This window comes from Falco punctatus (assembly GCF_963210335.1).
Source record: "Falco punctatus genome assembly, chromosome: 2".
In the NCBI taxonomy this organism is placed as follows: Eukaryota; Metazoa; Chordata; class Aves; order Falconiformes; family Falconidae; genus Falco; species Falco punctatus.
Window position 1 is genome coordinate 8,171,290 of NC_137581.1, and position 25,999 is coordinate 8,197,288.

Consider the following 25,999-nt stretch of genomic DNA (forward strand, 5'->3'; position numbering starts at 1 on the left):
ATTCATTCAATTGAAATAAAGAAGTCCAGGAACCCTTTTAACACTGGCTTCTTCTAAATATAGTTGACTACATTTCACAGAATACAGGTGACTGTAGTTTTGTAGTTTCACTACTGTTCTGATTCTGCTATTGTTTCTTAAGTTGGAAAAGATATGACAGTTCTGATCTAACTAGTTTTTTGTGGCAGGCAGGTACTAGGTCTGCACTTTTCAGTTCACGTTACTTTTCTAAATAGTTGTTAATGGACTTTAGAAGATGGGAATTTATCCCTCAAGCAGCTCTATCAATTAATGAAAGCAAATGTCCTTTGCCATGTATAGAGAAGATCATCAAAAAGGCATGCTTCTTAATTCAAACACTTTCACTGGATGGGCAGAAACATGATTTTTTTTTTTTTTTCCTATTTCTTACTTGTGTAAATTTAGCTACAATTGAAGAATCCATGTACTTTCTCTCCAGTCCTCACCTGGAGTGAGAGCAAGGGATCTAATCCATCTTTGCCATTGATCATTCTTCTCTCCTGAAAAGGCAAATAAGAAACCAGTAGTTTGAATTGTGCTTCTGCAACCACATATTACTTATTTTTGAGGCATATTTCACACCTGTCCCTGTGCACTCTGCGTCAATAAGGGACGTCTGGAAGTTATCTAGCCAAACGCCTGCTAGAGCAGGTTCTCCTGGAGCACGGTGCGCAGAGTCACATCCAGGTGGGTTCTGAATGTCTCCGGAGCAGGAGACTCCCCAGCCTCTCTGGGCAGCCTGTGCCAGGGCTCCGTCACCCTCAGGGTAAAGGAATTTTTCCTCATATTCAGTTGGAACTTCTTGTGTTTCTGTTTGTGCCTGTGTCCCTTGTCCTGTCACTGGGCACCACTGAAAAGAGCCTGGCCCCGTCCTCTTGACACTTGCCCTTGAGATGTTTGTAGGCATTGATGAGATCCCCCCTCAGCCATCTCTTCTCCTGGCTGAACAGCCCCAGCTCTCCCAGCCTTCCCTCATCAGGGAGATGCTCCAGTCCCCCCATCATCTCTGTAGCCTCCGCTGGCCCCTCCCCAGTAGCTCCCAGTCTCTGTGGAACTGGGGAGCCCAGCACTGGACCCAGCACTCCAGGTGCAGCCCCACCAGGGCAGAGCAGAGGGGGAGGACCCCCTCCCTCGACCTGCTGGCCACCACGCTCCTCCTGGTGCCCCCCAGGGTCCCACTGGCCCCTTGGTCACAGGGCACACCGCTGGCCCATGGGCACCTTGCTGCCCACCAGCACTGCCGGGCCCTTCCCCGCAGAGCTGCCCCCCAGCAGGTCACCCCAGCCCCTGCTGGTGCCTGGGGCTGTCCCTCCCCAGGGGCAGGACCCTGCTCTGGCCTTTGCTGAAGGTCACTGGGTCCCTCTCCGCCAGCTCTCCGGCCTGCCCAGGCCTCGCTGGATGGCAGCACAGCCCCTGGGGCACCAGCCGCCCCTCCCGGTGGGGTGTCACCAGCACACGTGCCGAGGGGACACTGTCCCCTCATCCAGGTCACTGATGAATAAGTGGAACAAGGACCGGACCCAGCGCTGAGCCCTGGGCACACGGCGAGCTCCCGGCCCCCAGCTCGACCCCGCAGCACCGACCCCAGCCCCCTGAGCTCTGCCGTCCGGGCAGCTCTCAGCCCCCCACTGCTCCCCTGACCCACGGCCCGAGCCTGCCCGGGGTGCTGTGGGAGACGGTGCCAGAAGCCGGGCGGAGGTCAAGGTGGACACATCCACCGCCCTCCCCTCACCTGCCCGGCCAGCCGTTCCACCACAGAAGGCTGCCGGGTCGGTCAGTCATCTCCCCTTGGTGAATCCACGCTGACTGCTCCCGATAACCTTCCCTTCCTCTGCGTGCTCAGAGATGACCTCCAGGATGAGCTGCTCCATCACCTTCCCAGGGATGGAGGTGAGGCTGACCCGCCTGTAGTGTCCTGAGACCTTCTTGCCCTTTCTGAAGACTGGAGTGACAGTGGCTTTTCTCCTGTCTTCAGATACTTCTCCTGTTCTTCATGACCTTTCAAAGGTGGTGGAGAGCTGCTTAGCAATTTGTCCTTTACCTGGCTTTGTTTTTGCCAGAGATGAAGGTTTTATCCTATTGCTGTTTTCTTTCCTGTCCATAAGTGCAAAAGAAAATTATTCTTCCATTTATTGTATGCACTCATCACCACCATCTCCAGTGCTAAAAATAATGGAAATCCTCTGTATGCCCAGAATTTGTAGCTTTGGTAGTTGGAAACACACCGAATTTCGGGGGTATGGTAGTTTTCCTTAGTTCTCATTCTCTGCAGTTGATATAAAAATTCTACTTCATGTGAATAGAATTTAATTTATTTTATACACCACTGCTTAGTGCATAGAGCTTTTTGGTCAATCTTATTTATTTTTTCCTCCTTTTTTTTTTTTTTTTTTTTTTTTTTTTACTTTCCTGATTCCTAACAGATAAGCCATCACATGTCAGAATTCAGATATTGTAATATGTCAAGTTTGGAGCTGCCTAGTTTGAACAAGTCCTTATAGCTCTGTTAACAATGTGGAATATGCAGTTTTAGCACACAGCTCAGTGCAGTGCCGTGCATTTGGGCCACAGGAGTGTCAGAGCCCAGGGTGCCCACCGTGCACCAGGCAAGGCTGGAAGAGACAGTGGGGAGGACAGGGAGAAAAGTTAAAGCTCATTTCTGCCTATTTATGCAGGGTGAATATTTCATTCTGGAAGTTTTCATGCAAGATACTATATCCATGAGGAGAGGATTTTTGTGAAGAAATTACCTAAAACATGGTGCTAAGTATTAATAAGAATAAGTTCCTTATTCTGGAAATTACTGATGTTGCTTTTCACAGCTTCTACCAAAACAGGGCCACATTGTTATGCTCTTCCAGATTCTTGTTTGGTGTCACTTGCTCAATAGCACATCTCACCAGTTCCTTGTGTTCACCCATCTGTGGGTTTTTTTGTACCACTGGTAATCTATGAATCTTCTTACACCTAGATTGCAAACTTTTTAGGTTGTTCTGGATCTGTGTTTGCACAGCATTTGACAGAACAAGCTGCCTTTAAATCAGGGTGTGTAGGGAAGCTCCCAAATATATCTGGTTGCATCACGGGTCCATGGCCCTTTCTCTTTCCTTCCCCAAAGAGCCCTTCTGTGCAGTGATGTTACAAAAGAAAGGAAAGACTGACATGCAGATGTAAGGCTGCGAGAACCTGAATTTAGATGATAAGGGTACAGAGCCCCTGAGCCTGTCCTTAGGGGGCAGTTTGAGCATATCCATGTTGTCCATGATTCATGACTTCTAGTACTTGTTGCGGTGTATGATAAAAACTCTAATTGACACAGTAAGCAATGTATGTGCAGCAACAAAATTGGGACCACTATGAAGCAGAAAAGGCAATAAAGAACTTACCCACACAGAACAGTTTTACCTGAGGGCTATGGCACAGTTCATGGAGATACCATGCTAAACCCTCCTTTAATTAGAATCAGTTCAGGAAAAGACTGTTGTCAATAAGTAATGAAAGAAAAACCTTTCACTTGCCAATTAGCAACTTCAAATCATGCATATTTTATGAAATTCTGGAAATATTGGTAAACATGCAGCAGCAAGTGTATTAAATTAGATGAAATTAATGATGACTTCAGGGGCAGATGAGTTTGGCTGGCATTTAATTATATGTTTATTTTGTTATATAAATATGTTGCAAGTCATTTTTACACAGACAAGTTTTTATAGGTTTCATTGTATGCATTCTCTCGTATGCCAACTCTGTTCCTAAGTTACACAAGTGATTCTCTGAAGTAATGATTAATGATTCAAATGAAAAGGAGTTCCTGATGTAACAATCTGAGAAAAGACCATATCTTTCTGTGCACTTAAACAAGAGATCTCAGAGATGTTTTTGTAAAAAGTTTTCCAAGGGAATTTTTTTCATAGAATTTTGTCAATGATACCTCCTACAAAAATATTTTAAATTAATTATATTTGCCATTTTATTAGATCATAAATATTTTTTCTGTTGATTTGACCTGAAAGCAATTTGCTTAGGTAGTAGCATTTCCCTTTGACTATAAATTTAAGATTTTGTCAATTCTAATTTTTGCTGAATCTTTTCAGAAGGCTTTTCTAATACTAACTGTAGTCTAATGCTGTCCTACTAAAGGTGTTTTTTATTAAATATTCTTTATATTAATCTCTGCTTATTATCTCATTGCCGTCAGCTATACGGTATAAATCATAGCTCAAAAGAAAGTTTTGGCTCCAGCCAGGGGTAAGAATACTATGCAGTTCCTTCTTCAGTTTTCAACTATTTCCTAAGTATTGTTGAACTCCTGCAAACAGAATTTTTCTGTCTCTTCCCATCTCATACCTAGGTGTTCAAGCAGAAAGTAAATAGCACTTTTTTTTCCTCTCTGTCTTATACTGTCCTTCTCTCCCCAATTTGTTTTATTTCATGTGATTTAAATGCTAATATCAAGTTCGTAAGTTCCTCCTCTGGTGAAAAACACAGAAGCAAAGGCAATATCAGCACAGGTTTCCAGGATGGCTGCAGTTTTTCTTTGCTGATTTGTCCCTGTTTAAGGATCAGCTTGGATAAATGAAGGTAGTGTGGTTTCCAGAGGAGGACATTACTTGACTGTTGTTACAAGAAGTTACCACTTATCAATCACTATTGTGTTATAAATGTTAATGCTCATAGCACCACCCAGAAGCCTCAAATAAAAGTGGGATTTTGTGGCCTGGCTACTCTGAGGCTTGCTTTTTCCTCCAAAGAAAAACCACTATGAGCCCTTCCAGCACTGAGAATTACATTCTTCATCCTATTCTCTCACCTTCCTGCCCTCTTGTCAAGATGCAATCTCCTCCCTACCTTCTGCCCACTCCAACCTTGCTGTTTGCTTTATTCAGCTTCCCAAAGACTTCCTCAGACTTCTTACAAATTTACTTCCCCTCTCCTAGTGTGCCTGTGTGTTCATAAATATCCTCTTTGTCCTTCTTTACCTCGTCTAATCAGTTCAGCCTTGTGCAGCATGTGGTATGCAGCATGTGACCTACTTTGGGGAAAAAAGTCCCTTTGCAGGAAAAAATAAGAATTTTCTCTTGGGGAATTTTATGGATATGGTTTTAAGCGTATGTTTGTGTTAGACAGTGTAACCAGTAGATGTTCAAAGTAAAAAGACATAGACATTATCATTGAATATTTATTAAACCTAAGACTCTAAAACTTAGCTTTTTTCTTCACTAGTACTTTATTTAGCAGTATTTCAAGTGCTGATTAACTAGACCTGGTGCTAGGTTCCCTTAGATTTCTTTTAGATTTAATTATACATGGAATGCAGTTTCTTACATTGTTTTGACACTACAAGAAAGCGTGAATACATTAAAGTCAGTATCAGACAAAAGAAGAAACCCAAAAAAGAGTAATAACAGGACTTACTAGACAGTTAAAGGAAAATATGATAATGAAATGCTGAAAAATACTCAAGAAAGCAGAAAAATATGTGTGTGGGGTTTTTTAAACACTATATTATGAAGAAAGCAAGAATCATAAGGTCAGAGAACTGAAATAGTGATACTACCAAGGTTAAGCAAAGAGCAAGACTAAAGAGGGAGTAAAGAAGTGTTGCAAGGAAATATGGAACAATTTAATTTACTTTGCAGAAATGGTTAGTACCTAGATTTAATTTAGCAATGGGCAAGGTTGCATTAGGACTGAGTGGCTGCACTGCTGCTGGTGGCACACCAATGGGATTTGAACAACATTTGGACCTTGTTAGGAGCTATTAATCATCCTATTTTCACTTCAGTAGTGTGATGTGCGCCTAGGACACTGTTCCCACACCAGTGTCCTTTTAGTCAAGGCAATCATCTCATACCTTAGGTACCTCCTGCTATTCCTCACTGCTGCTCCAGCACTCCTGTTGGCTTCTCCATTCTCTGCTAGAAAAAAACTCATAAAAGATCATAATAGATCTCACAACTTGCTTTTGAGCCATGAAGGCAGAATGTGACCCAGTATTATGGATAAGGGAAACTTAGCCTATGATGGGAAAAGTAGTAGTCTTAGGAGAAGAGAGCCAGGGAATGTGGTGATATATCCTATCTCATCAGCTGTCCTTCACCGGGGAGGTTCCACTGGAATGCCTCTAAAACCTGCTTTCTTTTCTCTTGAAAAGAAGCTAAGCAAAAGGGAAAGTTTTCTGTAAAGGTAAGCTCGCATTGAGTAGTCATAGGGCATATGATGCATTCTGGTGTCGGTTGTACCATCTGGAAGAAAGACTGCCTTATACTTTTATTATAGACACTATAAGCTTTCTAAACCTTAAGAGGAAAGCCATCATTCTGTTTTCTTGGATTATTTGGTCAGAAGGCTGATTCGTTATGCCACAAGAATATGTGTTTTAACTGTAGGGTAACTGCACCGATGTTAACATAAAAAAGGATCCTATGAAACAGCATGTCTTTCTAGGTATTATTTGAAGGATAGAGTACAAAACTAAAATCTGAAGTGCTAAATTTCTTCTGTAAGTTGTCAGATAAGATTTCTATAAGACTTCAGATATTGGAAAAGAGCTGAAGGAATTCAAAGTAAAATGGAATTTTAGCTTCTAAATAAAATGAAAAAAAGACATCCTCTACAGGAGAAAAGACTAGAAAATAATATGTGCAAGTATTCTGAGAATAGATGTAATAGGAGCAAGCTCAGATGAACTAATCTTCTGATTTTTAGTGTTAGAATTATTATGTAGGAGTCAATTATTCTGCTATAAAGAAAAACTACAATAGCCACAGGCACGATGAGGAAGAATGGACTGATTAAGTCAACACAGCAGTCTTTCTAATCACTGGGGAAAGGGTAAAAAGTTTTGTGAAGACCTTACTAAGGAAAAGGGAAACAGAACTGGAGACTAACTGTACGTTACTGATCAATGCTAACTAATCTTGAATTTCTCCTGCTGAGAGAGTCGAGTAGGATGTGACATGTAAAAGAAGATATTCAGTGTAGGACACTGATCCAGCACCTTTTTACTTGTGAAAATCAATATGATTATTCTTGACAGAAGCACATGTGGGGGTGAATGATTACATTCCTGAAGCTGGAATACCCTTTAAGCAGCTTCACTTAAAGATTCAGCCACGGCTGTGGAAGGTGCTGAATCTCTGAAAATACTGGTCTGTTGCTTTTTGCAGTACAGTATCCCCCGGCCATGTTTCCACTAGGAAACACTGTCTGTTAATTATTTAAGCATTCCATGAGCTTATAAATTTCAGACTAGCTCCTTTGAAATGCTGTTTTACTGGATCTTCGGTGGGTGGGCAAGGGAGAGGCTTTCTGGAAGTACAACATTAATGCTGAACCAGTACAACTCACTAACTTAATTTCTTACTTTTCAATAGGGAACCTATTTTGTGACCACTTTATATAGAGCTGAATTTAATTTTTATACTGGGCAAAGCTGAGAGAGACGGCTATCATTTTTATCTCTTTGTAGTGATTGAGCTTGATATGAAATCTGGAGGAAATCTTCTGTGTTCTTTGGAGTGTTGTTCTTTGAGATAATTAGGGGTCTAATCATGTTTCCATGTGCTCACATTCTTCCATTTCAATTTTATTCACCCAAGAAAAAATAATCCCCCCTTCAATTCAGTGGCCTGTCTAGAGAAGTTTGCAGTGAAGTTAAATGAAAACAAGTGTTCCCTTTTATATTATTTCATAAGTTGACACAGTAAGTTTAAATTTGAAAAGTTTTATGAAATATAATTCTGGGAATATTGAACAACAGATGGTGGGTAAACACTATACACTTTGAAATTTGGTATTCATAGCACTTGTTCTGTCTGTGCTGTGGGTTCACTCTCTGTGGATGACTCACACACAAATATGCATTCAGAGATAACGCAGAACAAACTTAAGTTTATATTTGAAATTTTCTTGCTTTCCTGGCTGTGTTGTCTAAATGCTTCTAACAAAGCAGTCTGACTTGCTACTCATGTGTGTGCCATGCTACTTTGTTGAAAGGAAGATTTTTTTTTTTTGTTAACTGTCATAATGATTTTCATCTTTGCACTGGCAGTTTTAAAAAAGATCCTAATAATTCAGAATCATTGTGAGTAGCCAGGGTGAGAGTGGGAAAAGATTAATTGCTTCTTGTAAGTCAGTAAGCTTTACAAAGGCATTTCTTAGTGAAGTGAGTTAGTTACATGCGTTTGCTCAGTTTTACCAATGTGGTCTTTGTTCGTTATTGTTAAATTTGGCTGGGAAATAGATTTTTTAAAATATTTTAAAATGCCTATTACAGAAACATACGGCTCTAAATGAAACAAAGCTCTGTAAACATCTTGTCTCTAAATCAGTATCTTTTGGGTGTTGGCACGGGCGTTAGTGGTGTAGGCTTAAGGATGGGGCATTTGTAAAATCAGGCTTGTTAAAAAGGGTCAGGCCAATTTTTTTTTTTCTACTTAAGGGTTCAAGCATTCAATTTGTCTACTGTAATATTGATTTAAGCATAAAATTATATCTCTGAAATCTCAGTGTCATGTTGCAGCTTTCGGCATAGATCTAACAGTTGCTTGAGGCTAAAGTTGAAATCTTGTCTAGTAGACGTACATGCAAAACTTTTAATTCCCTTTCAAAAGCTTCAGAAGGTTATCTTATATTATTCCAAATCCCCTTATTGTTTTTATGTTTGTTATTTTGATAGTGTATTTTGAATTCTACAGAGAACTTCCTTGTAGCCACCTGTTACATTAATTGTAATGCACGTTGTGGCATATTAGTATTTTAGTAAATGAATTCCACATCGAGGAACTACAATGTTTCCACGTCACTGACCTGAATCCTTAATTAGAATTAAAATTTACTCTTTCCGTTTAATTACATGATTATCAAATGATCTATTTTTCTAGGTTTACCTTTCTGTGGCTTAAAAGAGTTAAATCATTAAATGCATTGACACCTATTTTTCCCTTTGTGCTACTGCACATAGTTGTAATCATTCAGAATAGGCAAAGCCCATGTTGTGTCAAGGGGACAGGCTGATACTTGCCCATCACTGTGTGCTGTTGTCCTTTTGTGCTATCTCCATGTTGTAACACAGAATGCTTTTAAACATTATAAATCCTTACTCATGGGAGCGACTGCAGGAGGGAAGTGTCTGGGGGACATTCGTGTACGTCAGGATTCTCTAAGTTGTTACTAGCTGTATTGCCAGATGTCCCACCTAGATTTATATTTTAAAAGAATCAAGAAAAAAGGGTCAGGATATGTTCCACTCCCCACACCCTTGCCCCACGCTGTGTAATTTCTCATCATAGGAAAAATCTTTGCCAGAAATGAAGAATTTTATTTTACTTTCTTGAAATCTTGTGTATACTTGATGTACACCAAAACTCTGTATAAGATGTTGTTAAAGCAGTGAGTGCTCTGTAGAAAAAGCTGAGGCAGGCATTGAAGTGGCTTGATACATGGAGAACAGCAATCCCCTTTCCCTGTTTATGCATCCCACCACATCTGAATACTGAGAAAACAAGTATCTTTTTTAAGTCTTCTTCCCTTAAGACCAAATTTTAATAGCCATTTCGTGTATCTATTTAAAAGCTATTTGTTAACTCACTGATGTTTGGTTTTATTCAGAATCTCAGTCTTTATACTAAAGGTGTCAGCTTTGGTATAAAACACTGCATGCCCTGGATGTTCTGGCCACTTCTTATGTTACCAGCTATGATAGTAGATCCCACAGGCTTCCTGTGTCTGAAGTGGAGAGATTCTTTTAATATTATTTATATGTATCCCTCAGGTTTCTCAATAACAAATGTCTGTCCTTAACTTTTGCATAGATCTTTTTTTTTCCCCCCTTGGATAATTTTGGAGACGATGACAAACTTTAATAGATTCTAAAAAATAATTTGATGTGATACTTACAGTTTTTCTTTCATGGATTTTTATCTTTCACATACATTTGCTAACAAGTAGATTACATTGCAATCAGAACATGCAATTTATTCTCTAGCTATAGAATTTTAATGACAAACCTTATTTTGGCTGGAAAATGCAGTCGCCCCCTTGCTTTTTTAAGCACGTTGCCATTATTAGCAGTAGACTTATACAAGTATAGTCAGGCATGCAAAATAGAATTATGATGCAGAATAGTCTGTGAATTTTACAACATGTAAGTGCAATGTACTGTAGAAGAGTTATATGCATTAATATATGTTTGACTTTAGGTTAAGCTGATGCGTATCATGGGAATGAGGAGATGTTTAATGCTTAAAATAACTGTGCTTGTGCTTTGAATAGGATTTTAAAGAAAGCTGAAAAGTTAAAAATAAAAAAAATGTTTTAATAGAAATAATACAAGTTCCTTGTGTTAAATATTTCAGGGTGATACGTCCTATCTCAGTAGTGATTTTCCTGAAGGAGTCTTAAGGCAAGCTTGCCAATGTGCCAGCCATGGTTTCTCCTAATTGTTTCTAACTTTGGCTGTATATCACACACGGCAGGGTGACAGTTGGATGTGAAATGTTACATCACCAACTTTTTTGAGTTTGGTTTGATTTATTTTTTTTTTACCTCCACTGCACACTAGCAGTAATTTTATATATCTTTCACAAGTTTTCCTGGGGGAAATATGTAAAGTGAAAGGAAAAGGATTCACAATCATCATAAAAATACTTATCCAGGGTGTGGGAAAATGGGATTGACATGCCTCCTCTGCCTGATGTGTAACAGGGATTTCTCTGTGATGGATGCCTAGCTTTGCTGAGGTGTGTCTTTCTCCTGTTGGACCTGTTCCACTTTGAATATACGATTATATATATATTCATTAGATCAGAGATAGTGTGCCTGGTGATTATGGCACTCCTTTGAAATGTAAACCCCAGTGGTGCCTGTTCCAGAGCACTAGTTTGGTTCAGGTTTTGCAGCATAGATGAGTTCCTCATCACCAACCTGCTGGTTATTCTGATCTCATTCTGTCTCTTTCTTGCTTTTTAACACCCTGTCTTACCTCAATTTTCTTTCTCATTTTAGAGCACAAATTGCATGCCAGGACTAAGAAACTATTAAATGAAAGTTGATTGCAACTGATAAATGTATGTGAAACATTTTGGCTTACACCAATTTGCATGTTGATGAATCACAATGCAGAAGTGTCTCTTTCTATACACTACATAGAGAGGATATGTAGCATGCCTAGCCTAATTGAAGATGTTCTGCTGAACACATTTTAAAAGCCAGGTAAAATGGATGCCACCCATTTTGTACAGAAATGTGCAATCATCAGAAAAAGATATGCTTCTCTTTCCTCATTCTTACAGCTCCACATATATTCTGCTGACGTTATGCATCGGGATTTTAGGGGTGTTATTCATGAGGATTTTAGGTTGTCAAGAGAGTAATGTTCAGTACCTTGCTTCAAAAACCAGTACAATTCCTTAGCTCTAAAGGGGGTGTGTGAATTCTCTGTCCTTTAGAAGCAGGGTAAGAGAATTAAAGAGTCTTGAAATGGCAATAGTTAATCTGCATGTTCATGAATTAAACAGAGAAAGTTTCACTGCTAGGGGTACTTACAAATGCTGAGTTAGTAATAATTTTCCTTTCTACTGAAAATACTTCCTTCTCTGAATTTATCCAATACTGTTGAAAAGTAGAGTTAGTGTAGGAGGCGGTAGTAGCAGGAGTACGCTGCTTATTTTTCTGTGACTATTTAATGAGTAAAATGTCAAATGCATTTTCATTGCTGAAGTACAGACACAGAGTCCTTTTCCCTTTCTGGAATGGCTGTGTCTTCCAGGGTTCATTTAGTATTGTTCGTTTACTGCCTGGTGGGAGGTGAATGTGGAATACGTTCCAGGAACACAGTAGAAGTAGATGTGGTTTTTCATGCTACCACTAACAGGAATTCCAGCTTTATTTCTGACAGTGGAAGCTCCTAAAATGAATCAACAAAAAGGTCTTTAGTGACAGAAAAGCTACTGCTAATACTAAGAAAACTATATTTGAAATGTTAGGAACTCAGATAAGAGATTTGTATTTCAAAAGCGTCTGCTTGTAGCCTGGCTGTTTCTTTTTAAATATGTGGTGATTCTGCCAGACATTAGTAAGAATAGGTTAATTCTTCTGAAAACTCCAGTAATCAAACCTATTACTATACTTAAACAGGCTTATCTGTGTGAGCAGCATCTGTGAGCCAGAGGCATTGCAGGCTGTGACCTTTCCATAGCAAGGCTGAGATCAAATGAAAGTGTCTTTGTTGGCTTTTGCCTTTCTTCATAAAAAGTGTACATTGGACAACTTCTAGTCTAACTTCCATTTTTCTGGTAGGAATCTTGGCTTAGACGGTATCTGTTCCCCAGCCTGTCTTCCTACCACCTCCAAAAAGGCAAACGTGGCATCTGTACTGTTAGGGAGGAGAGGACTTTCTTTTTCCATGAATCACAAGACCATTATTCTCTTCCAATGAATCACTGACAGCCACCTTTAAAATAATGTTACTGAACTTGAAAATGTCTATTAACATATCCTAGATATTTTTAATATAATTCAATATGATTCATTACCATGACACACATCTGATGTAGGACATGGGAATTGAGGAATCCTTTGAATTTACAACAAAAAATAGTACCCAATATTATATGTTATTATATGAATATTGTTGGGAATGGTAGTCTAGTTCTGTTGCACAGTGTTCCATGTATGTATTTATGTGTGTGTATTCAGAACACTCCCAAACGTTTTACAAGTGTTGATGCAAGTAGAGGAACTCTCAACTGATTTCTAAAAGGGCATGAAAATATTGCCTAGGGAATGTTTTTAGCCAAGTGTGGCAAACATACCTGGTTGAAGATTACTGATAGTTTCTTCCTCCCAGAAGGACACCTGTAAAATTGATTTTTCTAATGTAAAGGAACTGTGCATTTCTCATGCGACAAAATTAATTTCTTTAGTTTCGAAGAACTGTGTGAAAGTTATACAAGGTAGTTTCATCTGGCTTTCAAAGAGAGCATGTCCAAGAAAGCCTCTGCACTTAAGAATGTACAAGTACAAATCTTGCAAAGGGAATTTCTGTAGAGACATATCCATGCGAAACGTTTCAATGTCATGTAATTGTTAAGATAAAATTCAGAAGGGAAGTTTTTAGTGACTGAACTATTCCTAAGCTGGCAGCAGATTTTGAAACTTGTTTTGTATTTGTGACACTGGTATCTTATAGAAGGAGAGAATAATTCACTTTGGAAGGGATTTGTAGAGATCATCTAGTCCAAGCTTCAGCTCAGAGACAGCCAGCTTTGAAGCTATGTCAGGTTGCTCAGGGCCATAGCCGGTCAGGTTTACTAAGAATAAGAAACAAAATGGACACTGAAATGAAATGTTACAATAAAATAGGGTCAGCACAAAGCCAGGGAAAATAATAAGATTTAGATGTGTGTCTGTGAAAAACAAAGAGTGAATTGGATTTTATGTTATTTATCCTTCTTGGTGAAACCTATGGTTGAGCATCATGGGGCCTGAAAGAAAAGTCTTAAGTGTCATTCAGCATAAGAAAGAATTTCAAAAACTCAATTTAATTTATATTAAAAGAGAAGGTAATGCTAAGCTCTGCACGCTTAGCCACGAGAGTAGTATAATGATAGCAAGGTAAGTGATGCAATAGCAAGAATACTCAGTCATTTGCCTCTAGGATTTGTGCTTAAATTTGAAAGCCTTAATGGCCTTTTAGTTCATGAATAGTTTAGCTTTTTCTTCCAGATTACATGCCCTGAAGATCATGATTTTGAATGAGGAAGCAAATTAAGTTTTCTACTCATGCATTTCATTTGATGCAGGATTGAATAAGAGTTGAAAACAAAAGACTATCAGAATTTTTTAATGGATGTAAACATTCCAGAACTTTAATCTAAATGATTAGGCATATATGTATTTCACTAAAAAAACTATAACCTAAGAGACTGTTGGGCTATAATGTGTTAAGAATATGCTAAAAAAAAATATTGCAAGATGAGAGCAACTAAATATACTTATTTTATATCTTTGAATATGACAGTCAAATGGAAAAGAACAATAACTTAGACAGTAGCTTAGAACTTGGGCTTATTCTGGGACCTTTAATACTTCAGGAGTCTCAAATTCCCATAAGTGCTTTACAAAGCAATGCTATAGTGATCGTACGAACTGTCCAAATAAACCCATTTAGACACGCAGGAGTTTTTCAACACAAAGACTTACAACTACAAACTGGCTTAACCAAGGAGTCTCCACATAGTCTCAAGACACCCACTGGGGTTTTCAAAGCACTGAATTATCAGTGGAAAGGGATGAGAGGTGTCATCTTTTAAAGAAGGACTGAAGTAATCAGGAGGAGTTTTCTTCTTTCCTTTTGATTGCTAGCACTATGTGGTGAAACCCTGTTGGTTTCCATAGCTTCAGTAAAAATCAGGTTTCTGTTCCCCAAGTCCTTGTACAGAACATGACTGTCTACTTCTGTCACAGTTACATTTAAACACGTCTTAATTTCCTCTGGTTTTGTAGGTAATTACATTGTGAAAGCTTCCATGATGATCATGTCAAAGTTTTAAAAGTAGCCTGTCTCTTGAATAAGCTTTGCCATTTGTTCAATTCCTGTTATTGTTTTACTCTTACCGTTCTTCCCCATCCCCCCACACCCTCCTCCTTATGTCTAGTTGCTATCATCACTTAGTGGGTGCTTTCCTTTTATTGATCTGGGTTTTTTTTTTCCTTGTGATTGTGTAGTCCTGGGAATTCAGGAAGCTCTCAAATTCTGGTTGAGAAGTCTAGCGCTAACCTGGAGTTACACAATATGATAATGAAAGAATTTTTATTTTTTTTTCAAGTGAGGTGAATCTTTTCACTCCCCAGAAGCAGCACCCTCCTCCAAAAAACGTGCACCTGTGTTTTGATGTTTTGATGAAAATTTTGGATATCTAGTTTCTCCCATACTACTTTTCAGCTACTCATCAGACTGTTTTCTGTGACCTTGTATGTAGCTAACTAAAAGATATAAACCTGTATTGCCTAACTTTTCTGTGTGAGGTAGAATAGGCAAGGTCATATGCTCCCATGATGCTGGGAAAGACTATCCCTACAGATAATGCTGAAGCAGGACAAGAAACACGTTGAAGAAAAAGGTAGGCATACATGTTTGTCGCAGCTCAGAGCTGTTAGCGTGAGCTTTATAGAGATGGAGTAGTGAAAACCAAACCTGAAGAGAGTTCACATCTATCCATGCTCTATAAGGGCAGGAGATGCACTAGCATTTTTCCAAGAGATTGCTTCACTTTGGTAGTGGTTTCATTCCTTGTCTAGATTTGCTCTTTTACAGTGCTTGCGGTAGATTTCACATGTATAATGAAAAACCAAATCCACTGGATCATTTTTTGAATTCTCCTTGAATGCTGTGCTTCATCTGGGCAGAGCTGAGAGAACAATGTCCCTCTACAGATGACAAGTGAGAGTAAGCAGACAAGCAGTTCTAGCTGAAGCAGTTGTAGTCGTGTGTATTGTGGTTTTGTAATGAATGTGCTGAGCCTGATAAGGGGCTTGAAAACAACAAATGGCACCATGAGAGATGAAAATCTGCACCATATGGAGCACAATATAACTATGGAGTCTCAAAACCCTGACTCTGGGGAGGGTGCCAGCATACGTGGGAGAAGTGAGAGTTTCATAAATTATGTTACTCTTGAGTAGGTTTGAAAGTACAAAAGAGTTCAACAGCACTCTGATAAATATGCAAATGTCCTTGTTCTCTGAATGAGACAGGAATGTGGCTTTGATGTTTAGGCTTTCAAAACTTGAGGTTTGGATGAAACATGGTAGAAGAAAAGTACAGTATGGCATAGCATGTGCAAATACCTGAAAACATTGCTAGAATGATTTAAATGTAAAGACAGGATTAGGTGTGGGAGGATTAGCAAGGTCTAGCATCAGAGTGATAGCTGGCCAAAGAACCACATGCTGTATGGCAGGAAAGGGTTTGGTTATTTAGCATGTATCACTCTTTCTTCAGAATATAAAACCAATGCTAGGATGAACGCCGTATTGCGAAAGAATAGCAAAGCAGAATCCTGTCTTGTCTTAAAGATCTTACAGCCTTGAGTAGGTGGGTTTAACAAATATTTTCTATCAAAATCCTGAATTAGATGGAAGTGTTTTGCATATTTTAAAGTCACCTGTTCATTTCAGTGGGATGAAGCATTAACTTGTTAAGCTGTTGATTGCAGTGTGGCTGTGTGCTGTTGAACTGGGCATTGCTGAGTGACGGGTAGAACACCCCCACTATTTCTGTGCCATTACACTCAGCGTGGCTGAGTGAAAGGTAGAAAAAAATCCTGTAGTGCTGCACTGTCAGGTGAATAAAGAAGAGTTGTGGGTTTTAGGTGGAAAATACTTTGTGGAGAAAAATATTATTGAACAAAGTCTGCAGAAGTACGTAGCACCTACTGAGCTTTCCAGCAATCTCAGATGATCATCTTCTTCTTTGGCTTGGTATATCTAGAGGTATTCCCTCCATGTAATTATCTTAGGTGACAAATTAAGTAATCTTACCCGCTTCAGCACAGAGAAGAAGAGAAAGCCTATAAAGGACTATTTCAGAGCAGCAGCAAATCCTGGTCTGTATCTAATCCTCCCCTGACTGTCAGTTAGGGTCAGAGTTTTCAACCATTCGTCTCATTTGTAACTATGTTACTTGATTCACTCTGCTTGCCTCACAGCCCTTAGTTGGTTTTATTTCCCCCCGTCTCTTGCCAAAAAAAATTAATTCCCAGCAGTTTCCTAAGCTTGACTCATTCTCATCTTTCACTTTTCTACGTTATTGAGTAGTTTGTGGAGAAACCTAATATTGTAGAACAAGGTTGAATGTGGTTTATGGAAGAAGGAGTTATTCTTTTTGTCTCACGGGAGCTGTTGGTTTTTTTCATCTGGAAGTATCCTGAAGGCAGAACCCTAAGGCGAGCCAAAGCTGGTAGCAGCCTTAGCCAGAACTCAGGTATTGCTCTTTTGTAAAAGTGTTTTTGTTATTAAAAAGTCACCCTGTGAGAGATTAATTCTGGGCATAACAAAACTTTGCTGAGTATTCCAGCCAAAAGGCTTTGAATATTTGTAGAAAACAAGTATTAGTTTCATACTTGCTTTTCATAAGAAGGTTTCAGAACTATGACTTCACGCAATGCAGAAATGTAAAAATTAAAAATGAGTATGCAGTGATTAAAAAAGTTACTAAAATGTATAAAAAAGTCAAGTTTCAAATTCTGTGGCTCAGCCTATGTTTCATAGGTCAAGTAAGGGACATGTTTTTCCACCATCAACAGTTACAAATTAACATTTCCTCACAGCAGCATTTACTTACAGGAAGGTGCTGCATTGGAAGACCTGAAAAAACAAGTATATCTCATTTTTAATAAAAATAACATCATTCCTAAGCCAACACCGCCATCAGAAAAGTCTGTATTACTTACACAGAGTCAGAAAGTGCCCTGCCTGTAGCAAAGCTGAAAATGTTTAGGATTTTGATGCATGTATGTCAAATTCTGAAATTTCTGTCACATGCATACCAAGTCTACTATGACTTCAAACTTACCTTTGTATTAGAGTATTTTGAAATTTTGCATAAACAAGAGAAAACCAGAATTGCTTAGATTAAAGAAAGGCTAGGATTTTTTGAACTTACAGATCATTAGTGCTCTTAAAAAGCTGAAGGATAATTCACATAATAAAATTAAACTGACAACTTTTTAAGGACTATCAAGTAACAAAATTGATAGGGTCTTTGAAAGTTGTAATAAAGGAAGACAGAAGAAAATATAGCATGTACTTAGGAATGAGTCAGCTATCATTCTGTGATCTTTCTCTTGACTAAACTTGCTCTGACAAAAACTGCAAGTTTAGACAGCAAATCATACTTTATCTTCAAAAGATGTGAGAGAGAAAAGCATTCCACAGATCTGGCTGTGAACACCAGAGCAGAGGTAGGAAGCCTACAGGAAAAAAAGAAAACAAAACCAACAACAAAACATCTTGAGATAAAGTTATAAGTATTTTAGGTACACTATTAAGAATAAAGAACATAGGCAGTGTTTTCTGTTTGTTTTCTTTTACACACAAAATTCTGCTACTTGTGAGCATGTGGTTTGGCAAGAGATTTTTTTTCAAAGTGTGAAAATTTTATAAGGTACCATAATTATTGCAAGATTACAAATCACAGATTGAGTTATTTATTATCTAATTAACCATTTTTTACCTATCACTTTTGTTCAAAAGTTTCCAGCAGTTTGCAAATGTATGTTGTTACTGCAATTTCCCTTTCTCCTTTCTTTCCCAATCAATAAAACTTTCCACAAAAAGTAACAAGTGCAAGATCACAAAGGCAGTGAGGATCAGGAATTTTGATTCTCTTTTACGTGATCTCATGAACGGACTTGAATGCTTCATCCACAAACATGTATGCTGTGCCCACTCTTAACTTCCCTTGTGTTTACTGATAAGCAGCATCTCTTAGGGCTTAATGGAAGAGTTATACATTTCTGTGATACCGTGTTTGGATTTACATTCACTTGAAGCAGGAAAACAATCTTACATGATGGAAACTTCATTTTCTTACTTGGACAAAACACTTGAAGCAGTGGAAAGCATTGTAGGCTTGATGTACATCTATTCCTTTATTTACATACTACTATCTATTTATTATTTGCATAGTTCAGCACATTACAGCTTTATTAACACTAACTATATTCCTTAACAGCTAAGCAAAATGACTCTCTTAAACCTATAAGTTTTATATGTATATATATATAAACACAAAGATCATTTTGGTAATAGAGGCTGTGGGAATATATTGTCACCTGAAATAGCTTTCAACCTCTGAAAACCATTCTGGGAAATATAATTCCTCAGTCTGGTTTGGACTTTTTGCTGGCTGATGGACTCCATGGAACAGGCTTCCTGGTGCGCTGTGTTGCAGCAATAATTAAGTGAAATCTGTGCAGTTCACATTTATTTTCTAACTTAAATGCCAGAGCGCTTCACAATCATGTCACTTCAGAAGATTGTCAGAAATTCTTTTAGGAGCGCTGAAGTAATTAAGTCATTCAAAAAACATCTATGTGAGTTCTGCTGTCACCTTATTGATTAGAATTTTAAAAAAAAGATATTGAAATGGAAAAAAACTTCTATGTGATTGTGGTATGCCTATGGTAAAACACAAGTCACTTGGTCCTTATACAGGGAAGAACTCAGTCTGCTTTTGGTGTGCATTTCTGATCTCTTATATATATATATATATATATATGGACTTATATTCTTATATTCTATTTGATTTTGTTAAAGACAGAATGACTTCACATCTTTCATAATCAAACTCTGATCTAAGGCAAAATGCAGCTGTTGAGCAGAAAAAATAAAAAAACAATGAGACACAATAAGGAGGAAATAATTTGTAGATGTGTATGGAAAGCTGTTATCCATGGAGAACTGGGAAAATAACTTCAGTTCTCACTGTCAACTTAGCTCTGTTTCCACAGAAGTCAGTGTGCAGCACTTCTGAAGATTACTTTCTGGCAAAATAAAAATACCGCAACCTGTGAAGATGCAGGCTGTTATACAGCTGCTCATAGTGGTGTGTAAAAGCAGAACACCACAAGATGGAAAACTAAGTGAAAAAAAAAAGGATGGGTCTCATGGCCTTCTGGCTACCCAGAACCATTGCCAGCTGGGGATTCTTACTTTATTTTTGTGATCTTTATGTTGGCAGTATAACAAGTCTTGAGGGATGAGTTTCAAACTGGCCAGAACTTGCAAGTTTTGTTTTCCTTCCCTGGGATGTGAATCATCCATCATCTTATTCTGACCCTAAGTGTTATGTTTCAGTGTTGGCAGAAGGTGTAACACCAGTAACACCAGTCATCTGAAGGGATGCTGTGTCTCTATTGGAGGTTGTCTGCCCCTCCAGGGCCAGCAGAATTACAGCCAGGCCTCTTCACTGCTCAGGCTGAGCTATGAAGAACTCAGATGATCCTTGTGGAGGTGCAAAGCCTGTCTGAGAAAGGCATAACGGAGGCAGGCTGCTGTAGTAAACCTCAAGAAGTACTGACCTTTCCTTCAGGGGAGAACAAGAAGGAAACCTCTAGGCTGGGCTGGCAGAAATTATTTGGATTTGTTAGTTTGACCTAAGTTACTCTGTTTAAAAAGTAAAGCTGAGCCAAGAGAGAAATGGGAGCTTGATGGTAAATCCCTGAGAAGTATGAGATATCCAGCGTGAACAGGAGGTAACTGAGATGGCTTAAAAATAAGCCAAACTGGGCATGTTGTGCTATGCTGAGCCTTTTGCCAGGCTGTGTGTGTGACTGAGGCTTTGCAACAAAATGCAGGGAAGCTAGTAAGAAACTAAACTAACAATTAAAAAAATCTGTTGCTGAGTACTTTTATGCAAATCTTCCCTGCATAGTCAGTAACTAATTATATAAGGCTTTTATAGTAGCAGCATTTGAGAACGTGGACAAAGAGGTGGCAAGACCTAGGTTAAGAGATAATTTAGGTAATATGAATTGAACATAAAATTATTTGAATCTGGACTCTAATACATTTGGACATGCAAATAACAATGTTAGAGCAATGCCATTAAAGTTAGTAGGTCTGAGACTTGCTCAGAATTTTTTCTCCCCTACATACTTTTTGAGATTTTGGGCTTAATTTCTACGGAAGAACACTGAAACAAAGCAAGCAAGCATATTTAGGCCTAAATTTGAATCTCAACTAAAAAATATTTATGGAGTATCCCAAAAGAAGACTTCTGTTGCTTAACACCTCTTCTCCTCTATATCAGCTGCTATTAGTTCTTATTAAACATTTATCTGCATTGTTACCAGGCCTCTGAGCTCATTGTTAACTTGCTTTGTAAGCATCCAAGGGAAGTAAGGCTTGGAACAGAAAGAGGGCAGTGAATTAACTTGACAGATATTTATGGGGAACCACTCCCAAACATGAGAGTCAGCATGAGAGAAAGTGTGAATGTTCCACCTCGGAAAATGCAGTGCCTAAGTGATGGTTCAGCTGTTGTTTTGGGCTGAGGGACATTTTCATTGGTTGATATGAAATGACAGGGAGACAGAAGTAAGCCAAGAAAAGCTGTGAAGATAATTAACACACTTTTTTTTCTGGGATGGGGACAAAGAAGTAAGCAAAGGGTGGGGAGCTAGTCCTTGCAGAATGGTTCAGGAAGTGTTGTGCTAGTAGACGGTACTTAATTGGAACTCGGAATTACAGCCTGTCCACTACAATGAGTTTTTTAATATAACAATCCCACACTGATGAACCTGTGCACTAGTAGGATAGAGCATGAGGGGAGAGGAGAGATCTGTACCTCAGTATTGCTCAGAACTGAAATAGCATAGCTTTTAACCAGAACGTTCCTATTGCGTTATTTTCCAACCCAAGGCTCTTCAAAGGCCAGTTACCCGTGAGTGATGGTAGCCATGCTTTTAACCTTGTTGGCCATGAGCTGTACAAAGACAGAAGATCTTTTCACGTAGCCGATGAAGACCCTTCAAGAACCACTAAGAAAAAAAAAATGTGTAATTGCTTTTAGTTTTTACAGTGCAGTTCTGGTGCAGGAAAGCCTTGCAGGAATATACCTAGCTGCCGAGGCAGCTAGTGTCTGACAGCTTGTAGATGCTGTTGATCAAGTCAAGGACTGCAGCCAGAATAATTGCTTGAAATTTTCTGGATACAAAAGTGCCAGTGAGGAGTACTGCCCTATTCTTCTAAAAGGTTATTCCCAAGGGGCAGAATTGGAATAGTCTTGCAGTGTAACAGATGCATATATATGGATAAATGTCAAGGGCTAGCACAGATTCTCCTAAGAAGTCTGTAGCAGTTTTAACACATCACTGATACAGTCAACATTGCTGTACTTTTTTAGCTCTAAAATGTTAATGGAAACAAGTATGGTAGATGCAGACTAAGTATGAAAACTTTTCAGAAATTATTTCCTGCTAAGAAATCTAATGAACTTTATGTGAAGAGCTGTAACAGCTAAGAACACCCCGCATAACAGACAAGCTTTGATAGTTTTTAAAGCTCTTCAGGCATGCTTTTTTGCTATGATATAGCTGTTTGTGTTCCCTAACAAACTAAAAATTATGTCCAGATTTCTTCTTGCTACCCTGATCTTCCTCTTTCCCTACCAACAGTAGGTGTTGGGGATTTGGAAATCCACCTCTATTCAGAAACACAAATTACTGCGTATTTTTAAAATCTCTTTGGAGTTAAGAATAAAGCCAATTATTTTATTTTAATAATTTTAGAGGGTTTTTTTTTTCTTTTCTAGACATTTACCCTTGGTTTTAATAGTGATTTAAGGCTTTTGTTCCAGGCTTCCTGTGGTGTGTATAAGTACACATTTTTTCATTCTTGTGTGTCAGAAGATTAGCTTCATTAATAATATGACATATGGAAAAACTTACAGGAAAATATTATTAAAGTATTTTTAGAGTGCATGCTGGTGTAGAGTGCACTATATAATTAGGCATGTGTTAAAATACTGGGAAAATAACCAGAATCTGAGATGATCCTAATGATTAAAGGGAGATTAAATCAAAAATTTATATTGCTGGCCTACAGATGTTTATTAACTCTACAGAAAATATATACAGTGTTTCAGTATTATAATGTTTTTCATATTATAGCTAGATGAGAAGCATTAAGAGATGTGTAATCTTAAATCCTTCTCCTTGAATTATAAATTAGTTCAATGCTGAAAATTTACACATAATTATATGCTGATAGCAGAGCTGCAGATTGCATGCACATCTCTTGAGTAATGAGAACTGCATTGCTTGTGAATGTGGAATACTGATAACAAAACTGAGAATTTGACATGCTGCGGGCAGGCAACATGCAGGGTTTTGCATGCAAAGAGCGTTGCATGCCTGACCTACTGTTTGAAGTACAGTTCAAAAATGCAGAAATGAGATGTGATTTAAATAAATGAAGTCTAGGGGTGCCATTTTTATTGGTAAGTCTTCTCACTAGGACTTAACTGGATACCTGTCCACAAGCATCAGTGAAGGAAACAAACTCCCAGTAATCTGAAAAGTTGATGAAAAAAGAGAGAAGTATTTTTATTGTCCTGAATATATTTCATTAACAGTTAGTGTACGCATTCTTCAATATCTATAGTTACATCACTGTGATAAGCCTAAATACCTAATTATAAAAATACTTTGGGGTGAGAGAGACTTTAAGGATCAAGTATTGCATTGAATTTTAAAAACCCTCTATGCACAGGGGCGTCAAACCTGCATCTACCTTTCTACAAATAAGAAAGAATCCCTTAAAAAAAACACATTAGATTACATAGGAAAGCATAATAGCTAGTATGCACTTAATTCATACATAAAAGCATAATAACTAATGTATGCTTCCAAAAAAAAAAGGTTAGAATTGTGGGTATGAATTATATGTGAAAAACAGTGACTTAATTCACAAGTGTATGTTTGTGTGTACATGCCTATTTATCCTTCCTGAACTCACAAGTAGAAGCAGTAAGTAGGATTATTGAGCAGATCTCATAGTGTGCCCTTCAAACATTTCATTCTAGCAAATCAGTAAGATAAAAAAAAAAGTCTTGTTTTGTGGATTTCGGTTTTTTAAAAACGTGAATCTGAGCAATGATCACTTTTCAACAGAAAATAGTGTACTAAAATACTTCAGAGCTAAATGTTATTCACTGGTTCTGTTTACAAATGACAGTGGTTTATAAAGCCTTTTTTCAAAGCTCTGAAGTGTTTTTAGCCTCTAGCTCTCATTGACTTGGATAAATTCATATTGGAGTTCAGATGGTAATTTATGTGACTGCTTTTGAAACCAATTAAATTTAGGTCAAATCCTGTTTCTGTACAATCATCCATTAACTCTGGGAAATCTTTGTGTTCGCAGCCTCTGTTCTTTAATTGACTATTTTTTCTGACTGAGTCACCTGCCTTCAAGTACGGAGTTGCCAAGTAAACTTTCTTTCTTTAAGAAGCAGGGATCCTTGGCTTGTGCAGTGCAAATAAATTCTGTAGAAATCTAGCATCTGGTGATACATTTACTTTGTTTAATTTTTCCAGGGGAATTCTGGCCTGGGGTTCAGTATTGCTGGAGGAACAGACAACCCACACATTGGGGATGATCCTGGGATATTCATTACTAAGATTATACCAGGAGGAGCTGCAGCAGAGGATGGAAGACTCAGGTAAAAACTAACTCATTATGTATGTTTGGAAACAAAATGCATCAGTATTATTAATTATTCTCTAGGAGCCAAATGCTAACTGGGTCTTTCATGGGGTCAGGGGAAGTAAATGACATGCCTGGAATCTCCTTTGTGCTAAGGTAGGAGAGCTGATTGAAGTAGCTTGAAGCAACTGAATAAGTTTTGTTGAGTCCTGTATAAAGGGGCATTTGCTGGTGCCACCTCTGTCTTTGTACCAGTCATTTCATTTACTACCAAAGGCAAGATGGGGACAGGAGGAGGAAACAGGCATATCAGCGTGAAAGTCATCTCTGCTTGGTCTTTGTATGTTCATAGCTGAAGAACTATGCATTGGTGTTATACATTAAGGCTGTCAAGACTTCCCAAACTACAGCGCCATTGCTAAATAATCATAGCTATTTGTAGATGCTTCCGTTATTTGACTACAGTAGTGAGGTGTGCTTACGTCTGTTTCCAAACATTGTTTTCTTCTGTGAGGATGTGATGGCTGTGCCCTATATTTTGAGTCACCTCCAGAGTAGTCTAATGCCATAGCTCCTGAGATGGACACACAGGTCACTTGTGGTTGTCAAGTACATGGTAGCACATCTCTTAAACAAGAGGAACCACAGAAATGCTTGTGCTTCACTCTCTTTATGGGCTGAACACAGAAAGGCTTCCATTTGTCACAGATACTGCCACCCATCTGTCAGTCATGAAGCCTGCTGATGCTCCAAAAGGGCAATTCAGTTGGAAGGACTTGGGATAAAATTCTGAAGCTTTCATGATCTCAGCACTGGAATCGAAGCTCTGGGAGCCTTTGCCAAAAACAGATGGTCTAAAAGTCATGAAATGTGACCATATGGTAACAATAACTTTTTTCCTAAAGCCTTTTCCTTTAATTCAAAGTTAAAAGTAGGGGGAAATGGCCAGTTTTTAAAGCAAGTTTGGGATATTGATTATACTAGGTTAGTAATTTGATTTTGGAAACAATTCTTATTTTTACTGTGATAGTAATGAGGAGTGATGGTGGTTGGCAGTGCCTGAAGAATTCAAGGTCTAAATAAGACTGCAGACAAAAGGAGTAGGAATAATCTCATGTAACTTTATGACTAAGATGCAGCCATGTACCCCTAAGCTAGTCATCCTAGAGTCTCCTAATAGTCAGTGAAGAAAAACCTAAGCATTTCTAGGTTGTGATTCATCTCATCCTAAAGTCAATGTCTAAAATAGAACAGAAGAATCACATCTATAAAGGGCCTACATTTTCACTGGTGACTCAAATGAAAAGGAGTTTCTTCAGCTAGTTCATCTGTAGTGACTATACTGTAAATGTCTGCAATGGGCCAGATGAGCTTCATGCAAAACAGAGGGTGAAGACACAGCAGTATTTGGAAATCATGCTATCAAATTTGACATGATGAACAGCATAAAGTCATCTTAAACCTGCATCTGCCTTTCTACAAATAAGAAAGAATCCGTTCCAAAAAATAATAGCATCTTTTTCGTAATGCTTTTCATGACCTTTGAAAGCTTTTTCACTTTAAGCTATTAAAACAGAAGCCATTGCAATATTCTGTTGTGCAGTCTTTGTATGAAATCAATTATTTCCTAACTCATTGCTATGCTAATTAACTAATGTAAATTTAACTCATGATCGCTTAGTAATTACTGTGTTCTAAAGGTTTAGAAAGACCTAAACCCACAAAAAATAGCATACTAGTGCAATCCATCAATCCATATTAAGGT

The 25,999-nt window shown here is 38.4% G+C and overlaps 1 protein-coding gene and 1 long non-coding RNA gene across 26 annotated transcripts in view; one reads left to right on the forward strand and one right to left on the reverse strand.

Annotated features, from left to right (window-relative positions):
- DLG2 (discs large MAGUK scaffold protein 2) overlaps positions 1-25,999 on the forward strand; it is a 1,068,724-nt gene that overhangs the window by 661,720 nt on the left and 381,005 nt on the right. For all 25 annotated transcript variants that reach the window (XM_080375907.1, XM_080375911.1, XM_080375888.1 and 22 more), the window contains one exon: positions 24,126-24,250. In XM_080375907.1, the coding sequence (XP_080232033.1) occupies positions 24,126-24,250 (125 nt within the window). The remainder of the gene's footprint in view (positions 1-24,125; positions 24,251-25,999) is intronic.
- Positions 1-25,999, reverse strand: part of LOC308059077 — a 450,864-nt gene that overhangs the window by 209,665 nt on the left and 215,200 nt on the right. The window lies entirely within an intron of this gene.